General features: G+C 33.7%; 1 protein-coding gene across 3 annotated transcripts in view; it reads left to right on the top strand.

The window, feature by feature from the left end:
• The window catches only part of rap1gapb (RAP1 GTPase activating protein b), an 83,375-nt gene that overhangs the window by 28,170 nt on the left and 35,536 nt on the right, over window positions 1-19,669 (top strand). For all 3 annotated transcript variants that reach the window (XM_056460446.1, XM_056460448.1, XM_056460445.1), the window contains exon 3: window positions 8,286-8,382. In XM_056460446.1, the coding sequence (XP_056316421.1) occupies window positions 8,286-8,382 (97 nt within the window). The remainder of the gene's footprint in view (window positions 1-8,285; window positions 8,383-19,669) is intronic.

Here is a 19,669-nt window from a genome sequence, read left to right as displayed (position 1 = left end):
GTTTTATTCTAATTTATTTGTGATTTATTTATTATTTACTTATTTTTTATTTTATTTTCATTTTCTGCTCTTTTTTATTTGTATTTTATCTTATGTAATTATTTGTCTATTTATAATTCATTTATTTATAATTTTTTTCTTTTATTGTATTTCAGATTTATTTATTGTTTTATTATATTTTATTTGTGATTTATTTATTATTTTATTTTTTATTTATTTTTTATTTATAGTTTCTTTTCTTTATTTACTTTATTTATATTTTAAGTAATTATTCATGTATTCATAATTTATTTATTTTTTTCTATTTATGTGATTTCTTTATTATTATTTTTTTATTTTATTCTTTTTAATTTAATTTTAAGTAGTTATTTAGCTATTTATAATTTATTTATTGTTTTATTCTATTTTATTTGTGATTTATTTATTATAAAAAATTTTATTTATATTTTCTTCTCTTTATTTGCTTTATTTTTTAATTTAAGTAATTATCTATTTATAGTTATTTAAAATTAATTTATTTTTCATTCAACTGTATTTGTGAATTTTGTTTATTGTTTTATTTGTGATTTATTTATTATTTTTTAATCTATAATCTTTTCTTTTTGATGTATTTTTAATTTTATTTGAAGTAATTATCTATTTATAATTTATTTATAATTTTATTTTATTCTACTGTGTGCTTTATTGTTTTATACAATTTTATTTGTGATTTATTTATTATTTTATTTTAAATTTTAAAATATTATTCACTTGTGTTTGTAATTTATTTATTGTTTTACACTATTTTGTTTGTGATTTATTATTTTATTTTATTTTTCTTACTAGCAATGCAAAAGCTTGAAATCCCTTGTCCTTATTTATGTTAATCACACAAAACTCCACAAATACTGACTAATTTGTCACTTTTCACTTCACAATTTATTTGGACCGAAAGTGGTGCTTTTTATCAACAGAATGCAAGTATTGTTTTGCGAAACAACAAGCAAAAAAAATGCCAAAACAACTTTAATAAAAGGATGCAGGAACCTCAAACTGCTCCTAAAGTAATAGATTCTGCGCTGATAACCCAAAAAAAGGCAACAGCGGAGAGAGGAGTGACTCACGAAATGGTGAGGGAAGAAACCAGAGGGAGGGAAAGAAACAGAAAGAGTTCAGAGGATGAGAGAGAGAGAGTGAGAGAGAGAGAAAGAGGGAGGGAGCGATAGGAAAACGAGAGCTCTGTCTGTCACCTGCCCATTTGCTTTGGAGCTGCAGAACAGATTTGCTCAACGTTTATTTATCGCCTGTGCTGGTGTACAAGTAAGTAATGTCTCTCTCTCTGTCTCTCTCTCTCTCTCTCTCTGTCTCTCTCTCTCTCTCTCTCTCTCTCTCTCTCTGTCTCTCTCTCTCTGTTCATCATGAGATGGTCTGTCTTGTGCTCAGGTGCTCGTGGTGGGAGGCTGGCAGATGAAGAGCTGTCAGACAGATTTAGTGGAGCAGGTTGTGATGACTGATGGGGCTTGTTTTGGGTGCATCTTGATGTTTTTGGCAGCACTGCATTTTTTGTGGACATTTAATGCAAATGTTGTTCAAAGATAGTTTAGATAAAACAAATTGCATGAAGAATATGTGGTATATCTTAAAAATGCTATGATGTTCGGTCAAACCCAACACTGGCTTACATTTTTTCAGTAAAATTTGAATTACACTATTAAACCTAACTGGTGGGGATTTGAATTTTATTTTATTTTATTTTATTTTATTTTATTTTATTTTATTTTATTTTATTTTATTTTATTTTATTTTATTTTATTTTATTTTATTTTATTTTATTTTATTTTATTTTATATATTTAAATTTAATTTAATATATTTGAATTCAATTTTTTATTTAATTGTTTTAAATTTTATTTAATTAAAAAAAAAATATTTAATTAAATGTTTTTTAATTTTATTTTAAATTTAATTAAATTTAACTTTGTTTTTTAATTCAGTTCAATTTCATTTCATTTCATTTCCTTTATGTTATTTTTAAATAACATTAATGTAATATATTTATATCTAATATATCTTAAAAATACTGGGATCTCATAACCCAACGTTGGGTCAACTATGGACAAACCCAACACTGGGTTTTTTTTTTTTTTTTTTTGTTAAATTTTAATTGCATGTTTTTTGATAACATTAAAGCAATATATTGTATTTCATAAAAATGCTGGGATGTTGTAACCCAATGCTGGTTTAAATATGGACAAACCCAATGCTGGGTTTTTTATTTTTTAAAGTTATTTATTTATTAATTATATATATATAACTTTATCTTAGAAGAATATGTGGTATATCTTATAAATGTAGTGATGTTGTTACCCAGCATTGGGTCAGATATGGACAAACCAAACACTGGGTTACATTTTGTTCAGTAAAAATTTAATTACACTTTTTAACCTGACTGGTGGGGATTTTACTTTATTTCATTTCATTTCTGAATAAGCAATGCAAAGCTTGAGAGTTTGTGCATGTATAGATTTGTTACTGTATTTATAATTTTTAACAGCATGGCAATTATCAAGCAATGCAAAGTTTGAAAGCTCCAGTCCTCATTTAGTGTAATTGCATGCATTTATTTTTAATCTGTCAGACAGAAATAGTGCAGTAGGTTGTGATGAAGATGACTGAGCTGTGAGTAGGCTCATTTTTGGGGGGCATCTTGTTGTTTCTGGAAGAAATGTATATAATGTATATAATATATAATTTTATCTAAAGCAAAATGTTGGCTTGTTGGAGATAAAACAAGTGTGTTAAGTGGTGATTTGTCTCCTGATGCACACTCTGTTCTCTAGTTCTTTGCTAGTGTCAAATAGCTTATTGCTAATTCATGTAAATGCAGTCAAATTCATTTGTATTAGCAGGTGCACCTGACAGACCTTGGGAGCAGCACTGCTTTGCATTTTCTGTATAAATCCTGTAACTCTGTGCCTACAGGTTTTCCTCAGCCTTTTTTAATCTTCACCCGAACTGGCCTTATTTGACTGTTTCATTTGTTTTAGTTTTTATATCATCATCCTTTTTGCTCAGGTAATAAAGAGCTAGTGCTGGGTTTGATCAAAGTAATATAGTATTGCATGAATGCTCTTTTCATTGAGTCAAAGTGCCTGCCAAATGCAGAAATGTCAAATAAAACAGATTCAATGTAGATTTAATTCACAGATCTGTTGTAAAGTCTGAGGTTGGCAAGTTTGAAATGACTTTTTGCTCTCCAGGGCTGCATTTACATGATCAAAACTACAATATTAAAACTATATACTATCAAAACCACTTATCAAAACTGTTTAAAAGTACTATTATTGTGAAATATTTAATATTATGAAAGCTCTTTTCTTTCTATTTGAATGTTTAACATGTAAAAAAAGGGTTTTAAGAACAAATTTTAAGCAGCTGTTCTTTATCATTATTACTTTTTGTATTGTTTATTTGAAAATGGTGGCTTAATCAATGGAAATGTGTTTAGAAATGAACACTTTTGATGACTTTGTGATTTTGGGTCAAATTTAGGATCAGGAACAGTGTGTTGCTGATTCTACCAGCATGTTTTTATAATCAAATAATCAGCACATGAGTTGAAATCAACACATGGTGAATTATATTGAATGAAGCCCATGTACACTGTAAGAAATAATGTAAATTTTACAGTAACTAACTGGCAATTTTGGTTGCCATTAACACTGTAAATTTACAAACACACTGTTTTATAAATGTGTTATAAATAATAACAGTTGTGCTGTATTCTTACATTTTAACTGTAATTATTATTTACAGGGTTGCCAGTACAAACATTTTTTAAAAGAGCACTGTAAACTAATAATTACAATTTACAGTAAAATTGACTAATTTACAGTAAAAGTAACTTATTAAACTGAAAAAAATGACTTTTGCTGCTTGTTCAAACTACTTATTTAAAATAAGTTAAAACAACACAATTCAAAAAAAAATTTTTGGCACAACTTAATTGTTTTATGTTCAATCCACATAAATTTGTAAAAACAATTAGGTTAACTTAATTAATTTGTGTTGGGACAACATGAAGAAATTATGTGAAACCCAGTATTTTTTACAGTGTAGCAATTTTGGTTGCCACTAAGAATGTACATTTACAAGTGCACTGTAAATTAATAATTACAATTTATGGCAAAATTTACAGTAATTTACTGCCAATTTTGGTTTCCAGTAAGGCTAAATTTAAGGGCACAATAAATTAATAATTAAAATTTACTGTAAAATTCACAGTAACTTAATGGAAATTTTGATTGTATATATTAATAACAGAGCACTGAAAATAATAATTAGAATTTACAGTTCAGTTTACAATAACTTACTGGTAATTTTGGTTGCCAATAATACTGTATATTTAAAAGAGCACTGTAAGTTAATAATTACAATTTACGATAAAGTTTGCAGTAACTTACTAGCAATTTTGGTTACCAGTAAGGCTAAAGTCACAAGCACACTGTAAATTAATGATTAAAAATTACGGTAAGATTTACAGTAACTTACTGGCAATTTTGGTTGCAAGTTAGACTGTAAATTTACTAAGGCACTATAAATTAATAATTACTCTTTACTGTAAAATATACAGTAACATACTAGCAATTTTGGTTAAAAGCAAGACTAAATTACATGAGCATTGTAAATTAATAATTATAATTTACTGTAAAATTTAAAGTAATTTACTAGCAATTAATAAATAAAATGTATTTAATAAATACAATTTACTGTAAAATTCACAGTTATTTACTAGCAATTTTGGTTTCCAGCAAGATTGTAAATTTACAAGTGCACTGTGAATTAATAATTACAATTTACTGCAACTTGCACTTTTTGTTGCCAGTCAGACTGTACATTTACAACCACACTGTAAATGAATAATTACAATTTACTGTAAATTTTACAGTAACTTACTGGAAATTTTGGTTGACTGTAAATTTACAAGTGCACTGTAAATTGATAATCACAATTGTAATAAAAAAATGCAGCATCATTTTTTTTAATCTATTTACAGTGTGCTTGTAGATTTACAGTCTTACTGACAACCAAAATTCCTAGAAAGTTACTGTACATTTTACAGTAATTTTTTTCCTGAATTAATTTACTATTATACTACAAAATATACAATATATAATATACTATTATGCTACAAAATGGCATAGAATAGTGCATACTGTAAGTATGCAATTGGGGACACCTACTGCAACTCTTATTTTTAGATGCAAATCTGTGTTCTGTGTGAATGCCTTTAGATTCTCAATCCTCAGAATTAACTTTCAGATTCCCATCCACTGATATACATGTCAATATGCAACAGGAAGTTAAAATAATTCAGTAGAAAGAACATCAGCCTCCTGTGGCTCATCTCAGTCAAGCGGGTCTTATGTGCTGTGACAAATCAACAACTTGTACCGCTGTCAAAACTCTCTGACGACCTCAGGGGCTTTTCAGCACATAACCTGCCATCAGGCTAATGAAGTGAGTCAGTCCTGGCGATCCTCAAGAGGTAAAGATCTAACAAAACACTGCTGCGCCTTTGGTGACAGGACATGACGGTGTTGGCATATGACGTCCCTCTCATAACGCCACTTATGCCTCTTTGTCCTGCTCTGACATTCTGAGGTGGCCTCAGTTTGATTTGCTTTTTAACAGTAAGCAAATAGTCACTTTTCGCTGGAACATAACCAGGCGTTACAAAACTCTTTTTGGTTGGCCTTTGGTGTCATGTGCCCCTCAGACGGTCTTGTGATCTTCTGTACCCACGAGAGCTCAGACCTTCAAGCTATAGTCTCACTGTATAGTGTCACAACTCAGACTATACTGAGGAAATCCAGTCTGCATTGCAGCTTGTTCTGGGCTGATAAACTTTTCAACTTTACTTCTTTATAGTGGACAAATGTTATTTAGGTTTTTAGTCTATGAAAAAATGACTTCTTGTAAATGCTTACTCCCAATATGTGACTCAAAAACCCACTATTGTAAAATGTATTACATTTTATTATTAAAGAGCACCTATTTTATACCTTTTAGAAGATGTAAGATGTAAGGTGTCTCCAGATAGTGTCTGTGAAGTTATTTAGTGTATTTGTGGTGGAGTTTGTTCAAGCTAGAGGTCTGCATTTCGATAAAATTTCAGAATAAAAAGAGGTAGTCGTCGGTAACTGGTGTAATTTGAATGGGAGCAGGCGATCTAACAATATAGAGCTCCCAAGAAATAGAGAGAGAGAGAGTGCATCCGCCGTGGTGCTGTGTGTCACTTGTTATAGACAGTCCAAAGACATGCCGTATAGGTGAATTGAATGAGCTAAATTGGCTGTAGTGTATGTGTGTGAATGCGGGAGTGTATGGGTGTTTCCCAGTGTTGAGTTGTGGCTGGAAGGGCATCCGCTGCTTAAAACATATGCTGGATAAGTTGGCGGTTCATTCCGCTGTGGTGACCCCTGATTAATAAAGGGATTAGGCCGAAAAGGAAATGAATGAATGAACGCTAATCTGTTGTTACAGTGAATGTCATTTTGGTGGGTCTTTCAGTAAATAATTATAAAAATGCATGAAAAATGCATGTGTGGCTTAAAAATTATTCTTTATTACCCTTAAATATATTTTTGATGCTTTGAAACCCCTCTTTCTTTTTTAAAGCATGTATATTTTGCATCTGTATCTCTATAACTTCTTTCTTTCATAGATTCAATGCCAAAAGCTTTGCAAGCCCCACCAAAATGCTAAGAATCCAGTCGTTAGTTCCTCCTCAAAAGTGCTCATTGTGGCTCAAGGGGAATTTGTAAACGCGACTTTGTTTCCCAGCAAACCATCTTTTGAAAAAACCTGCCCACTTTGACTCCTAGAAATTGTGTAAAGTCAGCAAATAACTTGAGGGCAAAAGGTTTCGAGAACATCTTGCCAATTTTATGTGCAATATCCATCAGACTGCGGCTGAATGACCCATGGGCTTGCCATCTGAAGGTGCATTCAGTTTATAAACCGCTGAATTTCAACCTCCAGAGGTCGCTAGAGGTCATCTCACACACCGAAAATGCTTTTAGTGGATAGTTTTCTCCAAATGCATTTTCAAAAATAATGTCTCTTTCTTCATTTTTTGTTTGGTCTTAAATGAACACTATACTTTTTGAGAAAATAGGCTCATTTTTGGTAAATAGGATCATGAAGCTTACCATTTTAGAATCCATTCAGCCAATCTCAAGGTCAGATGAGAGCACTTTTTTTTACTTAGCTTAGCATAAATCATTGAATCAGATTAGACCATTAGCATCTAGTTCAATAATGATCAAAGTGTTTATATAATATACATTCATTTTCCTTTGGGTTAGTCCCTTTATTCATCAGGGGTCACCACAGCGAAATGAACCACCAACTTGTCCAGCATTTGTTTTACACAGCGGATGCCCTTGCAGCTGCAACCTATTACTGGGAAACATCCATGCAAACTCATTTACACTCATACACAACGGCTAATTTAGTTTATTCAATTCATTGGATATTATTTTATTTTATTATATTTATATTTAATGATTTATGATAAGCTAAGCTAAAAGGACTCCTGTCAGACCTGGAGATTGGCTAAAATAATTCTAAAATAGTAAAACTCAACAGTCTATCTCTATGGGGTTGTAATAGGAGATGCTAATAAAGAACTTTTATTTATGCATGTTAGACCCAAAACCTCTTGACAATGTCATTCATGGTCCTGTTGTCCCATTTACTTCAGTACTGCCTCAAGCTAAATTCAGTGTAAATATGAAGTACTCAGTTGAGGTGGATGTATCATCATCAGCTCATGAAGTGAAGCAATAAAAATGAATGCTTGCCTTCAGACAGACATTTATCCAGACTGGCATGGAGGAACAGCCTGTGTGCCAAATGGCAGGGGACTTTTAATTGATTTAGGATCGGCTGATAAAAGCCACACGAGCTGAGAGCAGTCGATGTGATGTGAAATAATGTGTTTGAAGTGAGTCGCTGGCTTAAGTCAAATTACAGGCCAGTGGAGGGAAGCAGATAAAAATGAAGCTGTGTGTATCATTGAGCTGCAGTCTGCATTGACTCCCATACACACCTGTGGCTTTTTCTGCATCTTGCACTGCATGCTAACTAATCAATTCCATCTCAGCTGGAACGATCAATGATGCTGAGCATTCCTAATTTAATCTTCTCATGACAAAATGTGCCAAATGTGTCTGATCTGATTGGACGAAGTTGTTAATGATTCTGGTTTAGATCTGAGGAGTTGTTTATTTTTGTTCGCAGGAAGCAAGATGGCAGAATCCCACGAATATCTGACCCGTTAGAACGTCCTGGTCGGGTCAAGTCCTTACCGCCATTACCTGCTCAGACTCTTCTAAAGGTTTGACAGAGTTTAACATTTCACTCCTCTTTCCTCTAATCCGGTTAAATTCCAGCAGGGCCTTGGGTTCAGTCTGAGAAGTGGCAGGAATATCAAACAACTGCCTTCTCTCATTTATTTCTTCTTTCTGTCTACCTGTCTTTTCACTTTTTCATGCAGCATCTATTATAAATAGATGAGCTTCTTGTGTGTGCATATGGCATACTGTCCATCCCACACTGTAAAAAGAGATTAGTTGACTTTACTTTAAAAATGAGTAAATTACTTAGAAGTAAATGAACTACACTCACCGGCCACTTTATTAGGTACATCTACTAGTACCAGGTTGGACCCCCTTTTGCCTTCAGAACTGCAAAAGAAGACATAGATTCAACAAGGTACCGGAAAATTCCTCAGAGATTTTTAGTCCATATTGACATGATAGCATCACGCAGTTGCTGCAGATTTGTCCACTTCACATCCATCCACAATCTCACATTCCACCACATCCCAAAGGTGCTCTATTGGATTAAGATCTGGTCACTGTGGAGGCCTTTTGAGTACAGTGAACTCATTGTCATGTTCAAGAAACCAGTCTGAGATAATTCGCACTTTATGACATGGCGCGTTATCCTGCTAGAAGTAGCCATCAGAAGATGGGTACACTGTGGTCATAAAGGGATGGACATGGTCAGCAACAGTACTCAGGTAAGCTGGGGCATTGAGACGATTCTCAATTGGTACTAATGGGCCCAAAGTGGGCCAAGAAAATATCCCCCACACCACCACCATTAGCCTGAACCGTTGACACAAGACAGGATGGATCCATGTTTTAATATTATTATTATTAATAATAATATTTATTAATATTAATATTAATATTAATATTAATATTATTGACGCCAAACTCTGACCCTAGCAAGGTTACCAAGGTTGGACATGTTGTATGTTCAGAGGTGCTCTTCTATGTACCTCAGTTGTAACAAGTGATTATTTGAGGTACTGTTGCCTTTCTATTAGTTCAAACCAATCTGGCCATTCTCCTCTGACCTCTGGCATCAACAAGGCATTTGTGCCCACAAAGCCGCCTCTCACTGGATATTTTCTTTTTTGGACCATTCTCTGTAAACTGATGCTTGTGCGTGAAAATCCCAGTAGATCAGCAGTTTCTGAAATACAGCCCATCTGGCACCAACAACCATGCCATGTTCAAAGTCACTCAAATTATCTTTCTCCCCCATTCTGATGCTCGGTTTGAACTGCAGCAGATCGTCTTGACCATGTCTACATGCCTAAATGCATCGAGTTGCTGTCATGTGATTGGCTGATTAGAAATTTGCATTAACAAGCAGTTGGACAGGTGTACCTAAAGTGTCCGGTGAGTGTATATGCATAAATTTATGAACTGTCAACTTAACAATTACAGTTTACGACAGATTTACTCTTTATTTATTTATTTTTTAAAGGTAAAGCCACTTTTAAGGCAATTTGGTTTATTACGTTTTTCAAGTAACTAATCGTTTTTTACGGTGCATCTACCTTTTAATATAAATTATAATAGTCTTTAATGTTATCATTCTGTTATTTCTGTGGAGGGTTTGATTTTTGGAGTGCTACCATAAAATAAAAGAGAGAATAAATTTGCTGTCAGATTATTATTTAACTCTGCTGTTCAAATTTCGGCATCTTTTAAGATTTATTTTTAATTAATTAATACTTTAGTTAAGTATGGATTGATTTAACTGATCAAATATGGTGGTGAAGTCGTCTATAATGATTCTTTCTTTGCTATCACAGGAATAAATGTTTTTAAAATACATTCATACAAAATCTGTTACTTTTAAATGTATTTATTATGTATTTATTTTCAAAGGTCTTTGTTTTCAGACCCTTAATAATGCCATTGTTGTGAAAATAATTGTAAATGCCTTGTAAAAGCGCTACAGCTTAAAATGTTTGCATTCGTTGGTAACACCTAACACATCACATAATAAGCACTCCAATGGCATTTTAACCTCATTGGCAAATAGATAGAGAAAGCATGAGGGAAAATATTACCATTTTAATTCACAATTTTCTGAATTTATAATTGATTCCTTAATTTTATTTTTGGCAGCACTCCTAATCCTCCAAAGATAGAATCCTTTTGTAATCCATGCTTAATCGGGCGAAGTGTGTCACCAGACAATTCTGTGCTAACATGCCAGAAATTCCCCCTCAAGGACCAACATCCAAGTTTAACTTTAGAAATTACACCCTATCGAGGATTGGAAAATGCTAATTTGATCCAAAAAGAAATTAAAGCTCGTCCAGATCTTCCATCAAATTTGCAAACTGAACCACTTCAATAGCTATGGCACCTTTTAGCATGAGCTGAACCGGCCTATTCGCGAACTTAATATGCAATTTTTGAAGCTGAACTTCTCTGATGAACCTCAAACGGAGTCTTTTATTTTTGTTGTTGAATAAGACTTCAATTTTATTAGCCGAAGATGAACCATTGTTTCTGTCGGGACACCTATTTCCCCTCATTTAACACCCAAGTGCTTTTTTAATTGAAGCCATGTGTGTCTCCGAGCAGCTCTGAAAGCCATTAGCACAAGGGCTTCTGGGAGCCAGGAGGACTGAAGTGTCCGTGTTTAGGGATGTCCTAGAATGATTAGTGCCTCCATGGCATTGCGAGCGGAAGAATAAGATTAGCTCAATCTAGATGGTGCTGTTAAGCATTTATGTATTTCTCTAAGTGTCCCATAAAGCGAGATGCTTAGAAAATCATCTCCGCAGAGCCACGCTGGGTTTATAATAACTGTGAATCTAGTTTCTGCATGATGCAAAGGGAAATTGGATTGTAAATGAGTTGCCTGACAGTGCAGTTTTTAAATCAGCGAGTTTTATGGACTTTGCATTATGGTTGTGTAGTGTTTTCTGACTATTAATAGAAAGCAATAATGCATGTTTTGTTGTACGCAGTCGACTAAATTGGTGCTGAATTTAGAAATCTTATCATAGGAAAAATACTGTAATGGGTCCTTTTAATATTGCAGTTTGAGAACCAATAGAGGCTTTTAAATGGAAAATGCATTATGTTTGTTGTTTTTTGTGCACATTAAAGCATTAATTGAACACTTTGTTTTCTGTCTGCTGCCTTTCATGTCACATAAATGCTGGTGAAAGGAATGGATGTGGATTGTTGACCTGCATTACTGGGGTAATGCAATTTATGGTTTATGCGATTAATTGATTTTTAGAAAAGCCTGGCTAACGTGGTATTGCTAATTAAAACTGTGTCATTTTCATTGATTTGGAATAAAACATATATATTAATATTAGATGAATGAAACTTGAATATTTACCAATGGTTTAAATGAAGTTAAAATATAATATATACAGTTGAAGTCAAAATAATTAACCCCCTTTTTTCAAATATTTCCCAAATTATGTTTAACAGAGCAAGGAATTTTTCACAGTATTTCCTATGATATTTTTTCTTCTGGAGAAAGTCTTATTTGTTTTATTTAGGCTAGAATAAAAGCTGTTTTTTGAAACCATTTTAAGGTCAAAATTATTAGGCCCCTAAAAGGTAAAGCCCACTGAAGCTAAGCAGGGCTGTGCCCAGTCAGTACCTGGATGGCAGACCACATGGGAAAGCTAGGTTGCTGCCAGAAGTGGTGTCAGTGAGACCAGCTGGGGGCGCTCAACCTGTGGTCTGTGTGGGCCTAACGCCCCATTATATTGATGGGGATGAGATGTTAAACCATCTTTTGGAAGAGACTGTAAATCGAGGTCCTGACTCTCTGTTGTCGTTAAAAATGCAGGGATGGCCTTCGAAAAAGAGTAGGCATCCAGGCCAAATTTGCCCACTGGACTCTGTCCATCATGGCCTCCTAACCATTACCATATTATAATTGGCTTCATCACTCTTGTCTCCTCTCCTGTGTGGTGTGTGGTCTGGCGCAATATGGCTGCTGTCATGTCATCCAGGTGGATGCTGCACACTGGTGGTGGATGAGGAGATTCCCCCCAAACAATGTGTAAAGTGCTTTATTTATTTATTTATTTATTTATTTATTTATTTATTTATTTATTTATTTATTTATTTATTTATTTATTTATTATTATTATTATTATTATTATTATTATTATTATTATTATTATTATTATTATTATGACTTGCCTAATTACCCTAACCTGCCTAGTTAACCTAATTAACTTAGATAAACCTTTAAATGTCACTTTAAGCTGAATACTAGTCTCTTGAAAAATATCTAAAATATTATGTACTGTCATCATGGCAAAGATAAAAGAAATTAGTTATTAAAACTATTACGTTTAGAAATGTGCTGAAAAAATCTTTGCGAAATTAGGGAAAAAATATACTGGGGGCTTATAATTTAGCAGGGCTAATAAATCAATGACTTCTGAAAAAAGTAATTTTAAAAACTGAAAACTAAAATTAAAAGAAATTAAAGCTCAACAGAAAAAAAATTACATAATCAAGAGTATCAAAAATAAATAAATGAAAATATTAAAAAAAAATTTGTAAGTGTGTGTGCGCGAGTCATCAACAGTTAAAATCTGTACAGTTTCAAAAATGTTAATCAAATTGAACATTTATCGTGAGCTATGGTATAAATTGTTATTATACAACTCTTGTAGTTGAGTAAAGTTGAGTAAACCTGAAAAAACCTTTGAGAAATAACACATTTTTTCCCTCTGGGGATAAGACGTTGCACAGAAACCCGCCTCAGAGGAATGAAATTCTGGGTTTCCCAAACAGATTTCTTCCCGAGTCTGTAAACACATTGATCCTGCAAATAGGATGAAGGATAATCACAAATTCACAGGTTTTGGATGCTACATTAGATTCCCCTGAATCCCAGAGCAATAATAGCATTCTGGCAAGATGCTTTTTTACCACCCCATGTAACTCTGTGAATGTGAAAAATATTGCAAAACATGGAATTTAATTTCAGACAAGGTTTATATCTATCACAGTAACTCGGCTTTGGTTGCACATCATTCACTCTCATGCCACTTTCTCATGCTGTTATAGTATTCCTGTAACACTGTGTTAGCAAATGCGTTATAGTTGCGCAACATAATGGGAAATGTTATTGCCTTTCTAGAACAGAAATGTTGTCATCTTACCGTTGTACATAATTAGTCTGATTTTAGCAGCATTTCTGAAGTAGGCAGTGTAACATTTTGTACATTTACAATTTTTTCGTATATTAAAATAACATTTGAATATAAAAAAATTATATTAAACACATATACATTACAATTATATTTGGAGAAAGTGGCATATCAGGGTTGAAGCACTGGAATAGATTCATTATACTCCACTATTAGACTGATTTTGAAATCATTTTATTGACTTGATTTGATAATTCAGTAACCCTGTAATACCCCTAACACTAACCCTAGCATGCAAACCTTCACAAGTCATTCATCCAGAAGTGTTCAGGGTACAGGTTTGATATTTATGTAATTGGTGATTTTTGACAGTGAATTTTGGACAAAGCAATAACTGTGCAATCGAGTTATCAAAGTTACATCCGGTTTTCTCATGCTGTTCAAGTATTTCTGTAATACCGCATTGACAAATGTGGTGTGGTTGTGCAAGGTAACAGGAGGTTATATTGCCCTACAAGTACTGACATTTGCATGACATAATGCAAACCCTGGCTTGTACATGGTTGTTGCTAGCTGTGTACAATGCATCCGGAAAGTATTCATAGCGCTTCATTTTTTCCACATTTTTTACAGCCTTTTCCCAAATTGGATTAAATTAATTTATTTCCTCAAGATTCTACACACAATACCCCATAATAACAATGTGAAAAGATTTTTTTAAATTGTTGCAAATTTATTAAAAATAAAAAACTTGAAAAATGACATGTACATAAGTATTCACAGCCTTTGCTGTGAAGCCCTAAATTGAGCTCAGGTACATTCTGTTTCCACTGATCATTCTTGAGATGTTTCAGCAGCTTCATTGGAGTTCACTTGTGGTCAATTTAGTTGATTGGACATGATTTGAAAAGGCATACACCTGTCTATATAAGGTCCCAGGGTTGAGAGTGCATGTCAAAGCACAAACCAAGTATGAAGACAAAGGAATTGTCTGTAGACCTCCGAAACAGGATTGTCATGAGACACAAGGCTGGGGAAGGTTACAGAAAAAATTTCTGCTGTTCTGAAAGTTCCAATGAGCACAGTGACCTCCATCATCCATAAGAGTAAGATGTTTGGAACCACCAGGACTCCTCCTAGAGCTGGCCGGCCATCTAAGCTGACTGATCGGGGGAGAAGTGCCTTAGTCAGGGAGGTGATCAATAACCAGATGATCAGTCTGTCTGAGCTCCAGCATTCTTCTGTGGAGAGAGGAAAACCTTACAGAAGGACAACCGTCTGTGCAGCAATCAACCAATCAGGCCTGTATGGTAGAGGAGCCAGACAGAAGCCACTTCCTGCCTGGAATTTGCCAAAAGGCATCTGAAGGACTCTCAGACCATAAGAAACTAGTCTCTGGTCTGATGAGACTAAAAACTCTTTGGAGTGACTGCCAGGCATTGCATTTAAAAAAAAAAAAACAGGCACCACTCATCACCACCATATATTGCATATGTGTAGCAATGTACAGAGACATCCTGAATGAAAACCTGCTTCAGAGTGCTCTTGACCTCAGACTGGGGTGGCGGTTCATCTTCCAGCAGGACAATGACATAAAGCACACCGCCAAAATATCAATGGAGTGGCTTCACAACAACTCGGTGAATGTCCCTGAGTGGCCCAGTCAGAGCCCAGACCTAAATTCTATTGAACATCTCTGGAGAGGTCTAAAAATGGCTGTACATGTCGCTTCCCATCCAACCTGATAGAGCTTGAGAGGTACTGCCAAGAGGAATGGGCAAAAATTCCTAAAGACAAGTGTGCCAAGCTTATGGCATCATATTCAAAAAGACTTGCGGCTGTAATTGCTGCCAAAGGTGCATTAACAAAGTCTTGAGTGAAGGCTGTGAATACTTATGTACAATTTCAAAAACTCTTTTTTCACATTGTCATTATGGGGTAAGGCTGTAACATAAAAAATGTGGAAAAAGTGAAGCGCTATGAATACTTTCCGGATGCACTGTATATGAATTTGGTTCTCTGAAGCATGCACATTAAAAACACACTCCGATGGTTAATATATAATGATTACAGGCTATATTAAATATTTGGAGAACTAAAGCACTGAATCTAGTATTGCATAAAACTCACAAGGTCAGCCAAAGGTAACTGATTTAGATCATGATCATTTTAAAGACTTGATTTACAAAGCATGCAAACCTTTGCTAGCCAGTCATCAGCAAATTTTATAAGGTGCAGGTTGACATTTTGATAGTTGGAGATTTCGGCTCATGCATTTATTTATTAAAGCATTAATTTAGCAATTTTCAATCAAAAATACAAAAACAATAATTTTTGCACGTCCTTTGGCTTGTAAATCATGCGGTTTGAATTGGCATGACATTCTGGGCTCTCTCTCACACACATACGCACACACACATATTCACATGTCAGTTACCAGGGATTTCCTTCATTAGAGGCTGTTTGTGGCACACGCGACTGCAATAAGGGAAGTTTAGGCTGATTGAGGAAGCCATCACTCTTTTTTCTTGCCTTCCGTTCTTCTTTTCTCAAGAGAAGAACACAAGGAGACTGGGAGAAAAGGTTTTCGTCTCTCTTTGACTTCAGCTGATTTGATTGACTTCATCATGGCTAGGAGTTTGTATAGGTTTCGCAGTCCTGCACTCAATGCCATGCACCACCGCAGGCGCTTCAGTGACGTGAGTAAACTTAATGTATGAAAGCTGGAGGGAAAATCAATCATAGTGAAATATCAAAGCTTCTGTGTGATCATACAGACAGACCAGTTATGAGAGTATAGATGTAGTCAAAGTATAGTATAGGGGTGTGATTGTGAGTTCTGGTGTTTTACATTTGATTTGACTTTTTAAGTATCATTAATAATTATTTCAATATATTTTGGGGAGTAATGAGTATCTTCCTGTCTGGACAAGGTTTAAGAGATATTATCCATATGTAATAGTACTTTTATTATTGCATTATTGTATGTAATTTATTATTATTATTATTATTATTATTAATATCATTTGTTTTTGTTATATCTTTGTTAGATTTTCATTAGTATTTTTGCATAATGCTTATGATTATTGGGGTGATATGAGTCATGAAAATGTTTTGGTCACATTTTACAATAAGGTTTCATTAGGTAACGTTAGTTAATGTATTTACTAACATAAACTAAGAATGAACAATACTTGTAGAGCATTTATTAAACATAGTTATTAATCATTATTAAAATACAAACTCATGCTTGTTAACATTAGTTAATGCACTGTGAGTTAACATGAACTAATGAACAACTTTATTATCATTAACAAAGATGATGAAATACTGTAATATATGTATGGTTCATTGTTTGCTCATGTTAGTAAATGCATTAATTAACATTAACTAATACATTCTAATTGTAAAGTGTTACCAATGTTTTTAATTCTCAGTTATTGAAATCATTATGGTAAATTTATTTTATATATATCAGTTTTTCGCTATACCACGACCGCTGAATTCAATGCAAAATCGACAAAAAGTCACACATTTTTGCCATCCTGCATAATTCTTAACTTAAATGCAAAATAATCACAAAAAATGTAAAGAATATCATAAAACATCCAATTCCAAACCATATTATCTAATTATATTTATTTCAGTTTGCAATTAATTGTTTTACATGACTTATAACGCAGCACATGTGAAGTATTTGAGTGTCTTTCGAAAAATGACATCTCACCTGCACCCTTACAATCCTTACATTACATGGAAGTGGGGGGGGGGGTTCAGTCTGTGCAGTAAGCAGACGCAGGTAAAGTGCGAGTGATTTACAAGTATAATTTTTTATTTATATATATTTATATAATATATATATATATATATATATATATATATATATATATATATATATATATATATATATATATATATATATATATATATATATATATATATATATATATATATATATATATATATATATATATATACACACACACACATATATATATATATACATTTCTGAGATCTACTGCCACAAAATCAGTCATTTTTATTGTAATAAATTACAAAAAAATAAAAAATCGTGAAAAACTAGGGGATTTGATATATTTGACATAGTTCTGCGTGTGATATGGGTTTGAGAGTCACACATGCTTGTATAGTATCTGTTCAGGGTGTGCTGTGTATGTTGTTATGCAATAGTGTAATAGGATGTCTTTCTTGAGAAAGAATTCTCACTTTTATGTTGAGAAATATCAAATTCACTGCTGTGTCCAATTGGTTAATTCATGTGTGTGTAAAATGAGTTGCATCAGAAAGATATCATGCTTTCTCATATCATATTTGTCTTTATAAGAGCTTATGAAAGTTTATAGTCCTTATTGTGTCCATAGTTAAAGAGAAACCCAGTTAGCTCAATGTATAATAACAGAAGAATTTTGTGTGTGTGTGTGGTTTGTGTTTTGATGAATCAGCAATTCATAGAAAGACGCAAAACTGAAGTTCCACTTTCAGTACAGTTTTTGTACGTTGAAGGCATTTAAGGTACTCTGAAGTGTGTGAAAGTATGTTTGCTTTCTTGTTGGGAGAGATCAGTTCCTGGCAAGGATTTTGCAGAGTCCTACCTGACTCTGAAGTCTTAACAGCATTAAACATTAAAAAAGGCTCTTTTTTCTGACAAACCTTTTTATTTGCATGAACAACATTTTGTTTGTAGGTTGCTTGCTGTGGTGTATGACTGCCAGGGCAAGGGGATGTATTGATTGCTAGGGTTTAAAATAGAAGATCCAAAAGTTTCACAGTGATAACAAAAAAGATCTTTTTTACACAAATCTAAAAATTATGGGTTGTTGTAATGCGTTGTGTCAAAAGGGATTTTTTTTATATTACATTTTTATTAAACTTTTTATCCCAATGATTAGGTTTGTCCATATTTGGATTACAACATTAGATTACAATAACAACCTGACAACACTACCTGACAAAAGTCTTGTCATCAATCCCAGTTGTAAGAGTAACAAATAATAACTTGACTTCTAGTTGATCATTTGGAAAAGTGGCAGAAGGTCGATTTTTTTTTTTTTTTTTTTTTCAATGATTCATTTGTTGAACTGCATCCCAATCATCACAAATACTGCAGAAGAGCTATTGGAACCCGCATGGACCCAAGATTTTCATAGAAATCAGTCAAGTTTGGTGAAGGAAAAATCATGGTCTGGGGTTACATTCAGTATGGGGTTGTGCGAGAGATCAAATGGATGGCAACATCAACAGCCTGAAGTTTTTAGACATTTGTGCTGCCCATTACATTTCAAACCACAGGAGAGGGCAAATTCTTCAACAGAATAGCGCTCCTTCTCATACTTCAGCCTCCACATCAAATTTCCTGAAAGCAAAGAAGGTGAAGGTGATCCAGGATTGGCCAGCCCAGTCACCAGAAGTGAACATTATTGAGTATGTCTGGTGTAAGATGGAGGAGGCATTGAAGATGAATCCAAAGAATCTTGATGAACTCTGTGAGTCCTGCAAGAACGCTTTCTTTGCCGTTCCAGATGACTTTATTAATAAGTTATTTGAGTCATTGCAGAGATGTATGGATGCCGTCCTCCAAGCTCATGGGAGTCATACACAATATTCATTCTTTTTCCGCTGCAGCATGACTTTATATTCTATACTGTACATTATTTTTGTTAAGTGGCAAGACTTTTGTCTAAGCAAAGTCAAACCTTACTGTCCAAATTAAATCATTAAAAATCAAGGCATGATCATATTTTATTTTAGTAAAATAAGCGTAATCTATAGACCTTTGCCTTTCATATAAGCCACTTCTGATACCAAATGATCAACTAGAAGTCAAGTTATTATTTGTGGTTTTTAAAACTTGGATAGGCGACAAGACTTTTGTCAGGTAGTGTATGGAAGTCAATAGATGCTAACTACGAGTATTTTTCAAAATATTTTCTTGAAGGTTTAAAAATCACACGAGGGAGAATAATGGATGAGGTAACATTCATTTTTGGGGGAACTATCCCTTTAAAGGCTTGTTCAAATGCCTAACCCAAGAATGAGCATTAGCGCTAATAATCAGTCAGTGAATCCTGAACAGCGCTCCCCTTAATTGATGTTGGCTTCTTACGCTGGTTTATTCTGAGCCAAGGACTCAATGGAATGACACCGCAGCTGT

Source organism: Danio aesculapii, chromosome 6, assembly GCF_903798145.1.
Source record: "Danio aesculapii chromosome 6, fDanAes4.1, whole genome shotgun sequence".
In the NCBI taxonomy this organism is placed as follows: Eukaryota; Metazoa; Chordata; class Actinopteri; order Cypriniformes; family Danionidae; genus Danio; species Danio aesculapii.
Note: the sequence above shows the minus strand (reverse complement) of the source record. Positions and strands in the feature narration are given on the sequence as shown.